The 20,131-nt window shown below is 41.3% G+C and overlaps 2 protein-coding genes across 4 annotated transcripts in view; one reads left to right on the plus strand and one right to left on the minus strand.

The window, feature by feature from the left end:
- Nucleotides 1–8,303, plus strand: part of LOC134744721 (DNA mismatch repair protein Msh2) — a 46,016-nt gene extending 37,713 nt beyond the window's left edge. The window contains exons 13-16 of the mRNA XM_063678640.1: nt 1,379–1,611; nt 2,515–2,606; nt 4,959–5,184; nt 8,039–8,303. Of these exons, the coding sequence (XP_063534710.1) occupies nt 1,379–1,611; nt 2,515–2,606; nt 4,959–5,184; nt 8,039–8,269 (782 nt within the window). The 3' untranslated portion in view covers nt 8,270–8,303. The remainder of the gene's footprint in view (nt 1–1,378; nt 1,612–2,514; nt 2,607–4,958; nt 5,185–8,038) is intronic.
- A 1,652-nt stretch (nt 8,304–9,955) lies between these two features.
- LOC134745002 (baculoviral IAP repeat-containing protein 3-like) lies at nt 9,956–19,683 on the minus strand. Of its 3 annotated transcripts, none has more exons than XM_063678967.1 (2): nt 19,555–19,683; nt 9,956–12,482 (listed from the first exon to the last, which is right to left on the minus strand). In XM_063678967.1, the coding sequence occupies exons 1-2, from the start codon at nt 19,655–19,657 to the stop codon at nt 11,416–11,418; spliced, it is 1,170 nt and encodes a 389-aa protein (XP_063535037.1). In that variant the 5' UTR covers nt 19,658–19,683; the 3' UTR covers nt 9,956–11,415. The 3 variants fall into 3 exon arrangements, with proteins under 3 accessions (XP_063535037.1, XP_063535040.1, XP_063535038.1); XM_063678970.1 differs by lacking the exon at nt 19,555–19,683 and adding an exon at nt 18,744–18,907; XM_063678968.1 differs by lacking the exon at nt 19,555–19,683 and adding an exon at nt 14,175–14,509.
- Between the last annotated feature and the right edge of the window lie 448 nt (nt 19,684–20,131).

Here is a 20,131-nt window from a genome sequence, read left to right on the forward strand (position 1 = left end):
AACTCATTTATCTATATTTAAATACATTCTTTAAATATAGATAAATGAGTTTTTTTATTTGCATTAATTATTTTTATGATTTTGACCCATGTTCTTTCACTGATATGCGTTAAAATTGTTAAATAACAAACGAAACCGTCAACGCCATCTATTCGACTGTAGGCCAAAACTAGTAGCGCCCTCTGAACGAGAATCAAATTTTCTTGATTTTCGAGGCACGTTTTTTCCTTAGACTGTATCTATCTATTACGGAGTTATATCTATCTTTACTAAAAAGTACGGAACCCTCGGTGCGCGAGTCCGACTCGCGCTTGGCCGGTTTTTTGTTTCCTTTGGCCTACGCCACATGACGTCACTGACAGTCCGCGAACGTGTTAACTCGTTCCAGACTCGTGCCTGATGCACATAGTGACCGGCGCCAACATGGGCGGCAAGTCCACTTGGATGCGCTCGTGCGGGGCGGCCTTGCTGCTGGCGCACGCGGGCAGCGCGGTGCCCGCCGCCGCCGCCACGGTGCCGCGGCTGCGGGCGCTGTGCGCGCGCGTGGGCGCCGCCGACAGTCCGCGAACGTGTTAACTCGTTCCAGACTCGTGCCTGATGCACATAGTGACCGGCGCCAACATGGGCGGCAAGTCCACTTGGATGCGCTCGTGCGGGGCGGCCTTGCTGCTGGCGCACGCGGGCAGCGCGGTGCCCGCCGCCGCCGCCACGGTGCCGCGGCTGCGGGCGCTGTGCGCGCGCGTGGGCGCCGCCGACAGTCCGCGAACGTGTTAACTCGTTCCAGACTCGTGCCTGATGCACATAGTGACCGGCGCCAACATGGGCGGCAAGTCCACTTGGATGCGCTCGTGCGGGGCGGCCTTGCTGCTGGCGCACGCGGGCAGCGCGGTGCCCGCCGCCGCCGCCACGGTGCCGCGGCTGCGGGCGCTGTGCGCGCGCGTGGGCGCCGCCGACAGTCCGCGAACGTGTTAACTCGTTCCAGACTCGTGCCTGATGCACATAGTGACCGGCGCCAACATGGGCGGCAAGTCCACTTGGATGCGCTCGTGCGGGGCGGCCTTGCTGCTGGCGCACGCGGGCAGCGCGGTGCCCGCCGCCGCCGCCACGGTGCCGCGGCTGCGGGCGCTGTGCGCGCGCGTGGGCGCCGCCGACAGTCCGCGAACGTGTTAACTCGTTCCAGACTCGTGCCTGATGCACATAGTGACCGGCGCCAACATGGGCGGCAAGTCCACTTGGATGCGCTCGTGCGGGGCGGCCTTGCTGCTGGCGCACGCGGGCAGCGCGGTGCCCGCCGCCGCCGCCACGGTGCCGCGGCTGCGGGCGCTGTGCGCGCGCGTGGGCGCCGCCGACAGTCCGCGAACGTGTTAACTCGTTCCAGACTCGTGCCTGATGCACATAGTGACCGGCGCCAACATGGGCGGCAAGTCCACTTGGATGCGCTCGTGCGGGGCGGCCTTGCTGCTGGCGCACGCGGGCAGCGCGGTGCCCGCCGCCGCCGCCACGGTGCCGCGGCTGCGGGCGCTGTGCGCGCGCGTGGGCGCCGCCGACAGGGAGCAACAAGGGCAGAGCACCTTCATGCTGGAGATGATCGAGTCCGCTACCATACTGAAGGTATCATATGTTGCCTAACTTCCCAGGTAGCAAAATGACGTCAAATGACGTCAGCGACGTCATAATGACGTAATAATGCCGTCATTATGACGTCGCTGACGTCATTTTACGTCATTTTGCTACCTGGGTTAACGTGTTTGGGATTGTTAGAAACGTACAGTCAGCAATAAAAGCTTGTACCAGAAATGAAATGTCAGCCAAAAACTTTGTTTCTATATACTAAGAACATTGATGAAAGTTTCCACAATTTTTGTTCAGAACGTCCTGTGCCCTGTTTATGGAAAGCTTGTAGCTTGTAATACAAGTGGAAGTCCCTTTCTAACAGAAGCTGTCAAAAAGTGAGTTCCGCTTGTATTATAAGCTACAATCTTTTGATAAACAGGGCACTGGTCCTAGTCCTGTAGGTATTCTTAAGGCTTCCCCACACCACAGAATAAATAGTAGTACTGCGTACAGAAGGCTCACTGTATAACAAAACCTCTATTTAGCTAACGGGTTTAAAAGTTGCCGATTGGACATATTATATATACTCATGTGTGGTCATCATTTTTGTCATTATTGCAACCAGCTGCGTTTACTTGCTTTAGACATTTGTATGCGACACCAGATCTGGTGAAGTCCGCGCGACGCAGAGTGACACACGCCTGCCCACACTAGCGTCTCCCGAGCGTCGGCGTCTAGTCAACTCTATGGCTGCTACTCGACGCAATGTTGGTGCAACTGCGCAGCGACGCTATTTTTCACATAGTCCATGGGCCAGCTAGCCAAATTTAGGAAAATACCTAGTATAATTTGGCACCCCCAAATTATACCGATATCTTGGCTGGCCCATGGACTAATAGCGCTGACTAGACATCGACGCTCAAAAGTCGCGCCACTCACTAACAATGTTAACATTTTCAGACTGCAACACCGGACTCTCTGGTGCTGATCGACGAATTGGGACGAGGCACGTCGACATACGAAGGTTGCGGGATTGCTTGGGCTATTGCTGAGTAAGTATTTCATTGTATACATTTGTATCGATATCATTGTATGGAGATCTTTTGTCATTAAATAAACTGATGACTTTTAATCCCGTCGACTCGAGCTCAAAAGCCCGACCACCAGCGACTATTAAGTAAACTATAAGAGTTCCTAGTTGACTGGAACCCTAAAAATAATTCGATTTCGATTCGACAGATAAAACACGATAATGCCGTATTTTGTTATGACGTATGGATTCAAAGAATTAAAACAAAAGTACAATACTCAAGATAAGATAGCTTGTATTCGATTCTGCTCACGTTTAAACCTTAGTATATCTAAGCACTGATCAGTGCGAACGAATTTAAACCTATTGTATTATACAATGGATTTTTAAATCCATGCGCACTGATCAGTGCTTAGACATAGGAACGGTTAAACATTTATCATAATTCATACAAGATATGAATCTATGCAAGTATTTTTTTTCTTAGAAGGCGCCTTAGTTCTTGTAACACTTGTTATTAACATTCTTTAAAGATGACTCGTGATAATTTGTAACGGTTACAAGCAAAAAGTATTACATTGTTAGTAGTCAATAAGGACTACTTTTAAACGCATTTTTATGCCAGAAGTGCCTTAAGTACTGTCAATTAACAAAATAGTGTATTTTGGCCGAGACTCAACTACTTAATCCGAAGAATTTGTAGGTCAGCTTCTTCTTATTTGTTTTGACAGTGGTTTTCCTTCCTTAAAATTTGCTTTGCCAGTAATTGCCATGACATAATTAGTTAATAGTATTGACAAGGTGTTTCCAAATATTGCCGCTACTGTAAATATTATAAAATCATAATTGTTGTCATACAATATGGGCACACTTCCAGGAAGCCGAAGATAGGGTAAAAACTACAATGTTGGAAATGATAGGAGAGATGAAATCCGCCGCGAGCATGAGCATATCTACACTGAGGTTATCGTCACCGACGGCTTTCGTTTTGATAGTTTTGAGGTTGATGAGGACACAAGCTCTGGACCGTCCGTGCGGATTGCTCCGCACCGGACCAATATGTATTAAGTTCAGGAAGCGTTTTAGAGTGGACCGCGTGGACCAGGTCGTCCGCGCGGACAGCTTTCTCATACAATTTGGTGGTGCGGAGCGATTCGCACGGACGGTCCGCGTGACACTAAATCAGCCTTATTGTCGCTTGTCAGTAAGGCGCTATTTCCATATAGCTTCAATTAGAAATCAATTAACCTTATCGACAACCGACAATGTGGTACCTTTTGGTTGAAAACGTCACATTTGTCAAAAGTCTCAAGCAATATATGCCCCCCTCATGTCTATTTATCTGCAAGACTTTCCAAGTTTCCAACCCATGCCAATCTGCACTAGATAAGTCGGCATAAAAGCCTTGCAAATCCAAGTCAGACAATTTTTCAGAATATATATTTTAATATAGTTTCTATCCAATTAAAAGGTTGTGTTAATATTAGTCAATGAACCAATGATGAGTATTATTAACTAAAACCGATTATAGTTACTTTAAATAAAGATATATGATTCAAAAACAAAACACCCTGTCATTTTGTCCGTACTTCCCCTAGGTCATTCCCGTACAGTCGAGTTCATAAATATGTATACACTTCTTCACCTTAATCTATTGCAATTAGGTAAAAACATGTATACATATTTATGAACTGGACTGTACCTACAGTTAAATTAAAATTAAATATCATTTATTTTAAGGCAACTAAGGTGTATGGCCCATAGATACATACCTAACGAAGTAACTTAATATTAATAATATTGTTGAAAAAGCAAACAACAACTTTTAAATCTTTCTTAACCTCGTAAGTATTAAATTGATAAGGCGAGGTTCGTCTAGAATAATTTAGTTTTGTTAATGGTTTTATTTTTTAAATGGTTACATTAGACCTTTGTCAAATTCCGTCGGATATCCGTTACATGATTGGATAACATTCGCTCGAGAAATAAATCCGAACATATAAATACTGCAATTCCAACATCGTAGGTACGTGAAACGTAGGAACATGTGACGTTCAATCATACGAGTAGATAGCACGCTGAAGGAATAATTACATCGTAATGTTTATATTGTAAGACAGATTTACTTCATGAAGAACAAACCTATAGTGTTTTATACTCCAGCGGATATTTTTCCGTGTCTGTAATTTTAGGATACCCAAAATAACTAATCAAAGCAACACAGTGATGTTTTGAAACCAAAACAAACTGAATGTACTAGTTATTTAAGTACAAATTGTATATTTACCACTGTATAAAACCAATAAGCATAAGTTTTAAATGAATAAATATAGGTATAATCTTATCTTATCTTATGTTATCATTATTTTTCCAGGGAGCTAGCAACGAAATGTAAATGCTTCTGCCTCTTCGCGACCCACTACCACGAGTTAACCCGCCTGCCAAGCCTGCATCGCAACGTAATTGTGAACTCGCACGCCGAGGCGTCCGTCGTCGACCAACAGTTGCTGTTGCTTCACAAGATCGCTCCGGGGCCGGCCACGCACTCGTTAGGGCTTCATGTGGCTAAGTTAGCGGATCTACCAGACTCTATCATAGAGGTAAGACTTGTAACTATCTCACCAGTGTGTACAGCGTAATTGTGATCTCGCACGCCGAGGCGTCCGTCGTCGAACAACAGTTGTTACTTCACAAGATCGCTCCGGGACCGGCCACGCACTCGTTAGGGCTTCAAGTGGCTAAGTTAGCGGATCAACCAGACTCTATCATAGAGGTAAGACTTGTAACTATCTCACCAGTGTGTACAGCGTAATTGTGATCTCGCACGCCGAGGCGTCCGTCGTCGAACAACAGTTGTTACTCGTACTTCACAAGATCGCTCCGGGACCGGCCACGCACTCGTTAGGGCTTCATGTGGCTAAGTTAACGGATCTACCAGACTGTCATAGAGGTAAGACTTGTATAACAACTATCTCACCAGTGTGTACAGCGTAATTGTGATCTCGCATGCCGAGGCGTCCGTCGTCGAACAACAGTTGTTACTTCACAAGATCGCTCCGGGGCCGGCCACGCACTCGTTAGGGCTTCATGTGGCTAAATTAGCGGATCTACTAGACTCTATCATAGAGGTAAGACTTGTAACTATCTCACCAGTGTGTACGGCGTAATTGTGATCTCGCACGCCGAGGCGTCCGTCGTCGGACAACAGTTGTTACTTCACAAGATCGCTCCGAGCCCAGCCACGCACTTCATGTGGCTAAGTTAGCTGATCTACAAGATTATCATAGAGGTAAGGTCTCTCATAGAATTAAGGCTAGTTTAAGATCTTACTTCTATATTTTCGGAATGGACCGGATGGAAAGTCCTTATTGCACTAAAGTCGCATTTCATATAAAACATGTGCTATGTCGCTGGTCATACATTACACCTTCATTTTTATGCTTCTGTTATATAACATAATACGATATGAGTATATATTAGTCATAAATACCATAAAACAAATAAAGTAGGTACGGACAAATAAATTCATCCGTCTAATTGTCCTGTACGAGGAAGGTGGAATTTTATTCACTCTTTCTTTAAATCACTCACTTCATATTATCATATCCTCTTGACAATTCATTACGACGTTCGAAAGCTTAATTATAACGAAAATATTGACCTAATCATTAATGTGTAATAATGGAAACCGTATTCCTAATGAGACCGCCTAGTCACATACTCGTAAACGTCACCTACTTAGCTCACTGATAAGGGCGATAACAGTACAAAGCTGTTTCATTGTTCTTTCTAGCATTTCGTATCGTTGGTGCTTATTTGGAACGCCAGGTACCTACTTTAAGACAATCGCCGATTTATTTGACCAGTCATAACAGTCATAGTGACGATATATGGAATTCTAATGGTTAGTCAACTGTTGCTTTTAGTACCTGCTTTAGCCCAAGGCAGGTATGCTGATTTTGTTTATAAACTTCTTTAGACTCGCCTTTTATTTTACGATGAGGATTAAAACGAGCGAATGACCGTTTCGTCGAATGCTAGACCCCACCTCTCACAAGGATATTTACAATGAGAGCGTTTTCACATTGTCCGATCCGATATCGGATGTAGGATCCGACATCCCCGTAGTCAGGCCGAAGGGGCGCGCCCGGGCGCCTTGTTTAGCGGTACGCACACTACAACAAGCATGACGCTTACCACTTACACATACGCACACAAACAAATATTTTTGGTCCGACAGCTGACGGGGGCTCCGACATGGCTAAATTTATCGGAAGCGCCTTTCCGATATCGGATGTCGGAAGGCGCCTATGCCAAAAACGGCTGCAGGAGAGTGCCATAAGCATTAAGTTCGCCTTTTTTTACGTTATTTATCGTTTTTATTAAAAACATAAATAAATACATAGAAACACATCTTACATTTTACTTCCATCCGACATCCGATATCGGATCGGACAATGTGAAAACGCTCTGACTGGTCATTGCGATTGTAACCAGATCGACAATCAGCATAACTGCCTTCTATCGATTCGTCTTCTATTACGTGGCACGTGGTCGCCACTGTTCCGGAACTATAACATAACTGGACCGCATTGAGGTTAGGCCTGTTAGAATTACTTTAAGTCTAAAAAAGAGAAGTACGGCCATTAGATATATCGAAGCGGCCAAGGTGCTCAAAAATATCTAATTGGGATCACTTTGGATGCTCCGATATATCTGATGGCGACTGTACATTCGGTGAATGAAGCTTGTATCAAAACTTTTTTAGTCTGGCAATTAACTGTAAGTTATAGTTGATCGAGCAAATCTTGTCAGTAGAAAACGGCGCGAAATATAATAGGGATGATGACACATGTTGAATTTTATAACAAAATCTAGTAAAATAGATAGCAAATGAGCAATTTATCACAATAATTTGGATATTAAAATAATATATGGAAAGGATCAGAAAATTCAGGACCTAAGTTTCAAAATTTAAAGTTTTTTTCAATTTCCAAAAAGGAATAAAGTAAGGGTACAATTCGATTCCTCACATTTTATCTAAAAAAAATATTGTATGGCAACTATATGCATAAACGCAATATTTCACCGACAAAATCGCAATTTGACTTATTTTCCATACTTCAAGATGGGCTCTCAGCCTCTCAGTAACCTTGACGTCACGTTCACTTATCGTTTTGTTAGGAGCGTTTCGCGAGTGAAGTACGACTGTCGGGCTTTGACTATCATTTCTGACTTTTGTATTGGTTTAATGCTACAGCTCTCATATAGGCATTTGATCACAAAAACAAACTTGATCGATTGATACCATTAATAAAAATTTGTCATCTAGCCTATTCAAATTTTCTATGGGATGATATCCCTTCGTGGCTACATTTTTTAAATCTGCCGCCTTTTTCTACTGTCAAGATTTGCTTGACCAACTATTATAATGTTTAACTATCTTCTTTACAGTATGCTGAAACTAAACAAGCGGAACTGGAGACCAACTTATTCGAGGCAGCCAGCATAGAGGACCGCGAGTCAGAGGCCGGACAGGCCCTGATACTAGAATTCTTACGACAGTGCAAACAGCTTGAAGCGTCCAACCTGTCCAATGAAGTCTTGGTTAAAGAAATAGGAGCTTTGAAGAATAACTTACTGAAGCAGGATAATAAATATATACAAGCGCTTATGGCGAACTGATGCCATTTGATTTATTTTGAATAAAGTTTTTGATAAGATTTTGCTTTTTTTCTTAAGGTCAAAACGTGGCAACGGGAAGAGAGTTGTTTTACTTAAAAATACAAACAAAACAAACAAACAAATTCTTTATTTCTGAAATAGAAAAATAAAGAAATAATACGGTTTACAGTAAAAACAATGATATTAGTATACTATCGGTTAGTTAAAACAATGAGTTCTTTGAAAAAAAGAGACAGTTATTTAGTTAAATATTAAATTGGGGACTTTTATATGAAAAGGGACCTTATTGTCGATGGCGCTTACGCCGCACAGCGTCGCGCGGCATCGTATTTATATCGGAGCTTCGTTTATAATGGCGTAAGCGCCATCGACAATAAGGTCCCTTTTTATAGAAAATACCACAATTATAGAAATTAATAGTGGGAAATGGAATTTAAGCTTATAGTATCACATAATAAATAACCGAGTAAAGTTTGATTAAAAATCCGAGTTAAAGGTTACTTTGGGAATTAATTGTATCGAGCGAAGTGTCATAATTCGTGTATCGGAAGCTAGAAGCTATGTTATTAAAGATAATATAGTTAAGAACTACATATATTTTTTCCACGTCTACGAATATCAACGCCTCTTAGAAAAACATGATCATATAAGGAGATTTTTCGCCTTCTGGCTCAGGGAACCGCCTTAACGGCTATGTATGATGAACCCTCGTGGACGTCAGCTGCCGCTCCGTTGGTGGGTTAAAGAATGGCAGCCACCGAAACACGTAGACAATAATTAGTCATCGCCTCCCGTTTGATACTTTGTCAGATGATAGTTTAGATGCTATTGTGAATTTAAAAAACCGTCAGCCGGTTGTATCGCGGTGGAAAGAACGTCGGCTGGTGGCCTAAACATATAAAAAATAAGCGCTTTACCTTTTTATAATAGTACTACCACACTCATGAAACTTTGCTTGTAGCATTTCATCAGGCGTTTCAATCGAACAAATTTAATAACACAGCTTGTAGTGTGGATGTATGCAGAAACAACAAAACAAATAATTTTTTTATTCATTTATTATACTTATTACTTTACACTTACTGTTATTATTTTTACGATAGTTACAAGCTACGTAGGTACTTTTAGTGTTTTAAATATGTAGATAATGTCTCAGACATATTTTTAGTTAGATATCTAATATTTTTAATATCTACCTAAGGCACCTAAGTACTTGAAAGAAACGTCGGCAACCCTTGCGGCAAAGCGTTGTGTCGGCGCGCGCGGTGCGCGGAGCGGCGCGTTGACGGTCACTTCATTGTATTTTTGTGTAGGTATCAAAACGGTAGGTACTTGCGTAGATAAGTATCTGTTCGTAAGAAGTATTATATTATCTGTTCCCGGGGTCGGATTGACTACTTAATCTTAAGAATTTGCGTAACACTAGTATGAAGTGTATGAACGTATATTCATCAGACCTTCAAAACCTGAGATGAAAACTAAGTCTTCTAGAGCTTAACCCTTTTCCAGGCATAGTACGATTCATCGACCACATACGAGCCAATAGAATTTCAACTTTAGCATTCGGGTTTAAGGTTCAAATTAGACTGGAATTAATTTTGATTTTTTGGGAAAAAGTGTAGATTGGTGCGGCCTGGAAAAGGGTTAAGTAGTGTTATATTCAAGGTAAATCAACAGAAACAACAATTTGATTGAACAGTTTTATTATAACATTAATTAACGTATACTCAATATAGTAATTAAGACGAAAAAAACTCTTACCTTGTCTAATGGTTGAGACCAGTGCTCAATAATTTAATCTTTTTCAGTGCTCTTCTATCAACTAATGTCCAGTTGCAAATACGTTTTTAGCTTGAGTTATATGCTGTATTTTTATAATTTGCCATAAAATAACCAGCGATTGTAGAACATTATACCTAACATACGTATTTACAACTGGATTTTAATTTGAAATTATACATTATTGAGATTTTACTTTCAAATGTAAGTTATGGTATAATCTGATGCTGGTATTAGATTATTCAGGTATTTTGTTATACCTTTGCTAATTGGATGAAATACCTAAAATTCAATATTTATATGACGGAGCACTTTGAAACGCGAAACTTTAAGCTGCATTCATCTCTCTGGATTTTGTAGAGGAAGCAACATTACCTATTTCGCGTTTGAAATTGGTCCCTCATACCTATTTATAATTAACACAATGTCGTTTTATCATTGAAAAAAAATTATTCAATATATGTTTAGTTATTTGCTTATCATTATGTCTACCTAATACTCTGTTTTGACATAAATTAGTAAATTATTGTCAAAATAGAAGCATATTTAAAGGAACAATAATAGGTTAACTATTTTCCATTAAACAATAGTCTTAATAAGCGTTTCCAACTGAAAATACTACGAGGCATTATCTATAATCATAGTACTTATATATAAAAAAATATAAAAAAATCACTGTTTCAAATTAATCATACATAAAATAATCACTTTTAAATGCAATAAATGAAGTCACTTTTTTACATTATTCATATTATTATATTTAATGACCACCAGTTACTGGTTCGTTATTTGGCCATAATTAGACTCGCTAATTGTTATTCACAAGGCCCCGGTAGCATAAATATTTTTCAAGAGACTAGTCGGTGTAACATATTATTTGACAGTCCAAACTTTCACAACAGAAAGGCACGCGACATCATTTATAGCATATAGAATTTCATTTCAACTGGTGGGACAAAATGATAAGCTAAAATTGTTATTTACATTGAATTTACATGTCAAAATTTTTTACAATAAATAATTTAAAATCATTCAACATTTACAATTCGCCAGCGGTTCGTCGTCGGACCGGAGACGTTCGTCCTTCCGCCGTCGATTTAAATTAAAAATCACAGCACAACGCGTAGACTCTTAGGGCCGGTCGCACCAAACCGTCTAACATCATCATAGTTCGTCATAATTTGCACATATGAAAAGTTTGCAGGAATGACAACTGCCATCGCAATTTTGAAAGTCGATAAGTTAGATCGATCGATCGGCGTGGTGCAACCCGTCCTCAGAATGCTTGTTTGCTAGGCCCGCGGCGCGGTTCAGGCGCCGCTACGACAAGTGGCGGTTGACTAGATCCGAGCCTCGCGGGGCTCCACTCACGAGTAGTACAGGCGCACGGCGCTCGTGAACGTCCGCCGGCACATGGGGCACTTGTCCGTGGCCAGCGCGCACTTGGCGCACGCCACCACGTGCCCGCACGGCACGAAGCACACGTTGCGCTCGTTCTCGTAACAGATTTTACACAGTTTTGAGTCTTCCACTTCCGATTTTTCGTCTTCGGCTTTCGTAGGGGCGACCGGCTCCGGTTTGGGCGCGGGTATCGTTTCGGGGACGACGCACGCCTCCGATATGACTTTCTGGACGTAATCTCGGCCCTTGACGAGCTGGACGTACGCGCACCGATCGAACCACCGCGCGTGCTGCTCCCACGGGACGTCGTCCTCCTCCCAATCCTTGAGGCCGCCGTCGCAGTAGAAGCACTTGGTCTTGTCGCTCTGACCGGTGTAGTAGAAGCCGGCCTCGGCGAGCTCCTCGGGCTTCTGCTTCATGCTCTTGGGCCAGTCCTTGAAGGTGCGGAGGCGGGCGGCCTCGGTGTTGTAGCGCGGGTGCACGGGGCCCGGCATGCACACGCTGGCGCCGGTGGGCGGCGCGCGCACGCCGCACTCGTCCTGCCCGTTGCCGTCCATGGCCAGGGGGCTGGAGGGGAGCGTGCCGGCCACCGCCTGCTTCCGCAGGAACGGGCACTGCGGCGCCCACTTCTGGTGGTCTCGAGCGGGGTCATCGCCCTCCACCCACCGCATGATTTCGACTTTACAGAACGCGCATCGGACCTCATCGCTGCGGCCGAGGTAGTAGAATCCGTTGTTGGCGAGAGTTTGGGGGCTTATGAAAGTCAGGGGCCAGCTGTCGAAGGTTTTGAGTCGGTTCTCCTCGCGGTGCATGTCGGCGGCGAGCACGTGGTTGTTGTCGGGCTTGTCGACGGCGAGGGGGAGGCTGGGAAGGGCGGGCAGCGTGGGCGAGGTGGGCGACGAGCTCAGCGAGCCGCCGGGCTCGTACGCGGAGCATGGCGTGGGCAGCGTCAGCACCGGTTCCACCAGAGGTCGCGTCTTCGCGGTCGCGGGCGCGTTTTTGAACAATGCTGTGCCCGGCGCTACTGATGACACTGGAAATAAAAGAAAACAACATTTTAAATACCTGTTTATACCACGATATTTTTATACAAGGTGAGTAAGGTTGCCAAAGCTCAACGAGGGTGCGGTGTTACGGTCGGAAACGCGCATGTAACATCTCTGGAGTTGCAAGCGTCCATAGGCTACGGTGACTTCTTACCATAAAAATACAAAACGCTTGTTCACTGTAATCACTGATTTTCCAAAGTAAATAATACCTAATTTGGTATTAAAGTGGTACACATTTATCCATAACCCAAATTACCTAACATGGCAACGTCAATCCATCCTCACCAAACCAAACTTAATACTTTCGAAATAAGGCCTATTTTGCTCTCATATTTCGCGTTAATTTTAGACACTGGTCCTAAGTGATACTGTCTCATGTTATGTGATACTAGCATAAAAGGCACCAGAGCAGCTGTCTATGTGTGCAGAATACAAACTAGCCGGTGCTCGCGTCCAGAAACAGTTCCCACAACAAGTTCTCGCTGCGTCACCGGCATTCCGCGGCGCAGCCTCCCCCCGAGTCCCGAGTGCACTCAGTGCGCATGCACTCAACGCACGCAATCAATTTTTCTTTACCCTCCGTACGGACCTCTGGATCTGTACTTGAGAAATCTAAACTACTCTGTTTACGTTGTCAGTTTATTTTATTTATTACTTTATACAATTTTGATATTTGACGAAACTAGAGTATCGTCAAATCGGGTCCAAGTTTAAGTAGCGATATTTCTCAAAGGTTGACGGACTTGTATTATTATACTACTGCCAAAAAAAAGTGTATTGTATTTAGGCTTAATGCTTGTAAATATGTATGTACAGTCAAGGGCATAAATATATGTATATACATTCCCAAAGTTTCAAAGTACTCTTACGCCTTAGACAATAAAGTCGTGTTCACATATTTTTGAGCCATTTGTCTGGATCGATGTTTTTGCCTTCGACTGTACAAGTATGCGAGTTTCTTTTTCTCTGATGTAGAAAGTGTAGAAACCATCAGAGAACTAAGTCATTGATAAATTAAATACTAATGATGTCTACGATTAAGTAGCGTATCTTAAACCTGTATTTAATATAATTCAGTAACAAATACAGTTAGGAATTCCACAGTAATTGTATGGAAATGATAAAGTACCTATCACGAAGTACGACATTACCTTGTAAAATTCCAATGACGCAGAATAAACCCCATATAAATATGTTTATTCGCAAATACCTACATTTGCACAGTGGTTCATTTGCGCAGTGTTTCTCCTCAAAAATTAACAAACCTACAGCTGTATCCAAGTACCAAATTATGGTGGATCGATAAGCTTATCAACAACAAAAACGAGCTGACTGCCGGGTATTCGTTTTTTTAGCAATTGAAATGTAAATTTTAATGACCACATTATCAACAAAATGTTAATTATGTTTCATTTTACAGCATTGTTTACAATCAGCATTTGAATGCTACGTATTGATTGTTGAATAGTTTTTGCTGTGTTGGATAAATATGAAACCATGCTGTTGTATATATATTAGAATTACTAGATGCGTAAAAACATATACATACTTTAAACAAAAATAGGTTTGTGAGCAAATAAATATTTATAAAGAAAAACGTAGTAACAAATGCGTAGCGTACAACCAAGTAGTACGCAACAAAATAATGGCCGAAAAAATCAATACAGGATATTTACCATTTCTGTGCTTGGAGTCAACTAACATAGGCATTTTGACGAAAACAATGTACTTGTAACTTTAATCACGTAACACTCAAATAACGCATTGCCTTAAATTGCTTCACAATTTGGAAAAAATAAACTATTTTAATTTCAGCGTGTGGTAATGGCGTACGACGGGAATCAAGCATCGTTGGCTACTCGCTTTGTGCCTGGTGGGGCGGTATGGTGCTGCAATGACCCCCTCTGCGCATGCGTACAAATTTAAAGAGGGTTCCATTTCGCCTACGAGGGGTGCACAGCTGTGCGGGCCACTATAATTATAAGTATTTATTGTTACACTTCCAAACATGACATTCGGCAAATGTGAACTATGTTGTTCGTAGTACACGCATCGCATATAGCTGTAGTTAAAAACCGGCCAAGTGCGAGTCGGACTCGCGCACGATGGGTTCCGTACCATTACGGAAAAAAACAGCAAAAAAAATCACGTTTGTTGTATGGGAGCCCCATTTAAATATTTATATTATTCTGTTTTTAGTATTTGTTGTTATAGCGGCAACAGAAATACATCATCTGTGAAAATTTCAACTGTCTAGCTATCACGGTTCATGAGATACAGCCTGGTGACAGACAGGCGGACAGGCGGACGGACAGCGGAGTCTTAGTAATAGGGTTCAGTTTTTACCCTTTGGGTCCGGAACCCTAAAAAGTGATTTATCTTTTTACTCAAAGTATCTTAGTAACCCATTAAACCGACACACTGATAGTAAAACAATCGGACAAACAGATTTGGACAGTAAAATGTACATTTAGCTAATATTTAATGTCTGGGCGACAGTTTATGACGAGGAATGCCTTGATAAACGAACTGGTGTTCATTGTACGCCGGCTACGTCTATAGCGACTATACGATAAGTGCGAGCGTGAAGGGACGCTCTGTGGGAGAGTTGTAAAGTTCTCAATCAGGCTGGCGTCTGGAGCGACGTTGCCGGGCCGCACACAGGCAACCGGGTTTCATTCATATTTGAGACGCGACGTTGCCGTCTCCGGCGGAAACCGCGTAAAAAAGGGCCTGAGGAATGTGGTAGTACTGCTGAGCGGCTCTAATGCCGAATAAAAAGTGGCAGGAATGCGGACAGTACTTAAGTATAAGTACTTGTGTGGGTAGAAATTTTGGGTTCACGAATTGTAATGGCCAAACTTGTGATTCAAATTATAGTTGCTATGTGGAGCAATTAACAGAAAAAAAATATTTGCATGCATGCAATTTGTAATTTTAAACTGAGTTTTGTCGACTGGGGGTGTTTGCAAATTTTCGTATTTCAACTACCCACATTATGACGTGGCAAAATGGAAATTTTACCTATTAAAGAAATTGCATTCGTCCAATTTACTTGCACTGAGCGAATGAAATTCAGCATTGTGGCTATAAGAGAGCGGCGAGAGGCGGCGCCGAGTGTAAGCAGCGTGGGGACGGGGACGGGGCCGCGTTCTCATGACTTTGGGTGGTCGGCGCTCGGCTTTCGAATTCCATTCCCTCGCCTGTAGCGCCTACGCACGCTGTCTAGGTATTATGTATAGGTACTATTACATTATTATGAGGATAGTAAAATGATGTAGGAATGCTGTAAGAAAGAAAAGGTTACTTGGAAGATGTTTCATTATTTTATTCAACTGCCCGCCATTGATAGATTCAAAGTAAAGAAAATAATTCCAGCATTGGTAAACACTTACATTCATGATCACCTACTAGGTATACAGTAGACAACAATGACGGGTGTTCAAACAAAGAATGGTCGAGCTATGAAGTTATTTCTGGTTCAACTGAAAAACTCATGAATGAAATTTTACATGCCCGTTTCGTTTACGAATCATAAAAGATGAAAAAATAAATGAAAGGATAGAAGCGGAAATGGTGTCAGCTGAAGTGAACATCCGCCAGATGGTGCATATGCAAGGCGCGTTTATACCAAGAGGGCCGTCGTAATAAAACAAACTAAATGAAAACCCAACTAAACCTTAATAAGACAAGCAATCTTCGAGTTCATCAAACAAAGGGAAGATTTCATTATAAAAGGAACGACTCGCTAGTGAAATGAGATATGGGCGCGTGTGCAAATTTTAATGAGCAAAATGGGATTCTCAGTTGTTTCGTATAATCTCGCGTTCAGAAGAGGGCCCTATAATGAAAGCCGCCAGCGCCGACCAGACAGCAGACCGCTCGTATATTGTAAGTACTCGGGTTCAGCCGCGGGGTAACTACATTCCACAGCGGAGTTAACTAAAGGCCGCTCCCACCGACAAAAAAAGCGCTGCGAGTTACTTAATAAGAAAATTAATTTATAATAAAATATAATAGTAATTTATAAGTATGTACCTATGTTAAGATAGTGATATAGGCAATCGATTTTGATAATTAAATATAATTAAATCTCATTAGGTCTATAATTATTATGGCCGCGTATTTTATACCTGAGAACCACTGTGCATTGCAAAAATGTCATCAAATTCGAATATCATTGCATGTTTGTGAGTTTTGTGACTATGTAAATTAACACCTATTTAGGTACCTGATGTATTATATAATGATAAATAATATAGTCATACCTAAAACCAAAGATCCGTAATAGATGGATACAGTCTAAGGAAAAAACGTGCCTCGAAAATCCACGAAAATTTAATTCTCGATCAGATGGCGCCACTACCTTTGGCCTACTCTCGTATAGAGGGCGTTGACGGTTTCGTTTGTTATTTAACAATTTTAACGCATATCAGTTAAAGAACATGGATCAAAATCATATAAAAATAATTAATGCAAATAAAAAAAACATTTATCCATATTTAAATACATTTTATCGTAATTTTATAAACCTTCATTTTTAGTTTTGAAGTGTGTCGATAGATGGCAGTGAATTTACTGTGGTTACAAAATTCGTACTACTATATCCTATTATATCCTCTTTGCTAAAATGTAAAGTAGCTGACTGAAAGAATGTTATAAACATAATAAATAAATATGGCACAATTTTAAATCCTCAAGCAAAGACCCAGTTTAATCTATCTTGTTTTTAACTACCATCTAGATCTAGATAGGTATATTACTTGTGATTATGTATTTAGCCATATAGGTATTTACCTCATGGGTACATGAGCATTTCCTGAGCTGTGAGAATGATAATTTGTATGATAATGAATTTAAACAATGAATTAAAATAAATTTATTATTCTTTTAATTCATTGTTTACCAAACAATAATCACAGTGGTAGTGATCTTATTGTTTGTATGGCAATAGTAGCTTATTTATTAGTTATGTACAGACAATGCAGTGTTGTGAAGCACTAACAGAGGGCGCTACTAGTAATGTTCCTACCAATATCAGCTACAAATGGAATAATACTAAAAATTATGAGTAGTAAAGGAAATAACGCACAACTAACTATTATGCTCGTTACAGTTATGTTTTTATGTATGTAGCCATTCAAAGCAGAATTCGAGGAAGGAAGGAAGGCATTATATTTTATCCTGTTGTTAGCAAACTTAAAGTACCATGTCCCTTGTCCCTGTTACCATAGATATATTGGATATCTTATACATACAATGATGTATTGAATAGACAGAATGTTTTTGTAAGCCAGTTCTATGTAAGTACTTGCCAAATTGGTGAGGTCATGCACCAATTCAACAGCTAGAGGCCCCTTTTGGGTTTGCCTCACAGCCAAGGCCACTACCAAAAAATAACTATAGGCTATTATAGATAGAATAACTACTGATTAAGTTTTTATGTTGGTTTTTACTTACTGTTGAAACACTGAAATGTTTTAAAATAAAAGAAGCCTTATAAAATGGGTTTATATTGTCAAAGAACACTAAAGATTACAGATAGAGACATATTCAACGTGTCAATGATAAAATGACAGATAATAGAACTTATCTATAGATTTCTTAGAATTATTGATAGTTACTTTATACACTCCTTAGATTATTCCAAGACTTACTAATTTTCCTGTTACAGTAGAATTCCTAATATTTAATTTATATTTTGATATTATAAATAGTATAAATACTGATTAATTCCTATAAGTAGATGAATTTACATTAAGACTACAAATTTGGAAGTAAGTGATGTTATAGCCTTTTCAATTTCCCCCGTACCAACCCGTACGTAGCGGACATCATTTAGTTGCGTGATAACAGCTGCTTGAGAGTTCTCTGCCACATGTTCCAATACCTACTGATAACTATTATACTTTTTACTGATTTCTGTTTTGTGTCTAAGCTATACTTTCTACTCGTGTTGGTGAAGAAGCTTCCAATATCCCGAACTAAAAATAAGCCCAGGGAATGCGAGCAACGTTACTATTTGGGGTAGACGTACCTACAAATAAAATCATCCAGAGGTAAGGTTAAACGTCCGACATAAAATAATGCTGATTAATGTCCAACATTGCTCGCTGACATAGCGTACAAACATTCCGCAATAAGGAGGCAGAATGCTGTACATAACTCATAAGAAATTTGACGTTGCCTTCGTTTCGTTCCGCACATATGGAAAGGTTATGTTAAGTAAAAAACATTTTATTCACCTCTCACGGCTTCCATATTACAAATTCCAATTAAATGTAGGATCCACTGAACTGCATGTATTCTATCCTATACACTAGCAAATTAATTTTGCTGTCCTCAGTCCGCACTCACACTTCACACCGAATTACACACACTTCTTATACGAGCGCGAAACTCATCGCAACTGTGAACAGAGTTTGGTTGGTTTGGTTTGACGTCGGAGCAACAGAATGACGTTGTGACGTTGGTTAGGTTTGGTTGGGTTGGTATGTTGTGACTTCACTTCGTTCGCAAGCGCCACGATAGCACTACATCGCACTCGCTCGCACTCGCTGCCTTGACTTGGCGCACGATTGCCCATCCGCAGGCAGCGATAACTTTTTTCGGCGTTTATAGTTCTAGAATCTAGCCATGTTATAGCAAATACATAAAGGCGAAATTGGCATTACAAGTTGCAAGTTTAAATCGTCATAACAATAAATTGAATTTCTTATCTATTAGTTAATGAGAATGGAGGATCGCGGCGTTAATAGGGCATACTTGGGACGCCAGGTGGGGCGGAGGCCGATCGGACGTCCCAGGTATCGCTGGGGCGATGGTAGACTTGAGCGATCTCCATGCCGATAACTGGCGGGAGATGGAACAGGATCAAGACGACTGGCGTACACTCGTGTCGGAGGCCAAGACTCATTTTGGGTCGCTGCGCCATTAAGTAAGTAAGTTAATGGTTTAATACTAATTACATACCTAGGTAAGTAGGTATATGAATATTTTTAAGATTATTGTTGTTTATTAAATTGGACAAAAATATTTATTTGGTAATAAACTCACCAGAGGAACATTTTGCGTCCTTGCTGCTGGAAGCGACAGAGTCGGAGGAGGCGGCGGCGGCGGCTGCACCTCCTGAATCTTTTGGGGATGTTTTTTCTGCCATACTTTTACATCCTACATTATAAAATAAATTTCGGCTTATTTTTGTTATCCATTTTAACGGTAATATTCTGAAAATAATAACATTTTTGTCTTGTAATAAACTATTTACAACTTTTACAAGTAGGGGCCGATTTTTGAATTACATAGGCCGTAGGCGTATTTGCCATGCCATTTCAGTCAACGTCAGTACTTTTTGTACCGAGACTAACAGAAATAGCAAGACACGTTCGTACCTTTCCGTGAAAATACTTATTTTGTGTGGTATAGGCATTTAAATTCAAGCATTTCAATTCTACTTATTCTACTAATAGAATTGAAAACGAGTGGTCAAGCCAATACAACTAGATTCCCAATTTCTATTAGTAGTATTTCAAAAATATCAATTCGCCGTTTTCCACAGATTTTCGAGTGACGAAATTTCACGAAATCGACCGCTCGAAATTCAAAAATCGGCCCCGAACGGTAAATACAAAAA

This window comes from Cydia strobilella, chromosome 10 (assembly GCF_947568885.1).
Source record: "Cydia strobilella chromosome 10, ilCydStro3.1, whole genome shotgun sequence".
Taxonomy (NCBI): Eukaryota; Metazoa; Arthropoda; class Insecta; order Lepidoptera; family Tortricidae; genus Cydia; species Cydia strobilella.

Excerpts from the sequence above, each read along its gene's own strand:
- LOC134745002 (XM_063678967.1), bottom strand. The coding sequence starts at position 19,657 with ATGGCAGAAAAAACATCCCCAAAAGATTCAGGAGGTGCAGCCGCCGCC. Across the intron at positions 12,483-19,554 it reads GGACGCAAAATGTTCCTCTG|TGTCATCAGTAGCGCCGGGC; the intron begins GTGAGTTTATTA and ends TTTTATTTCCAG.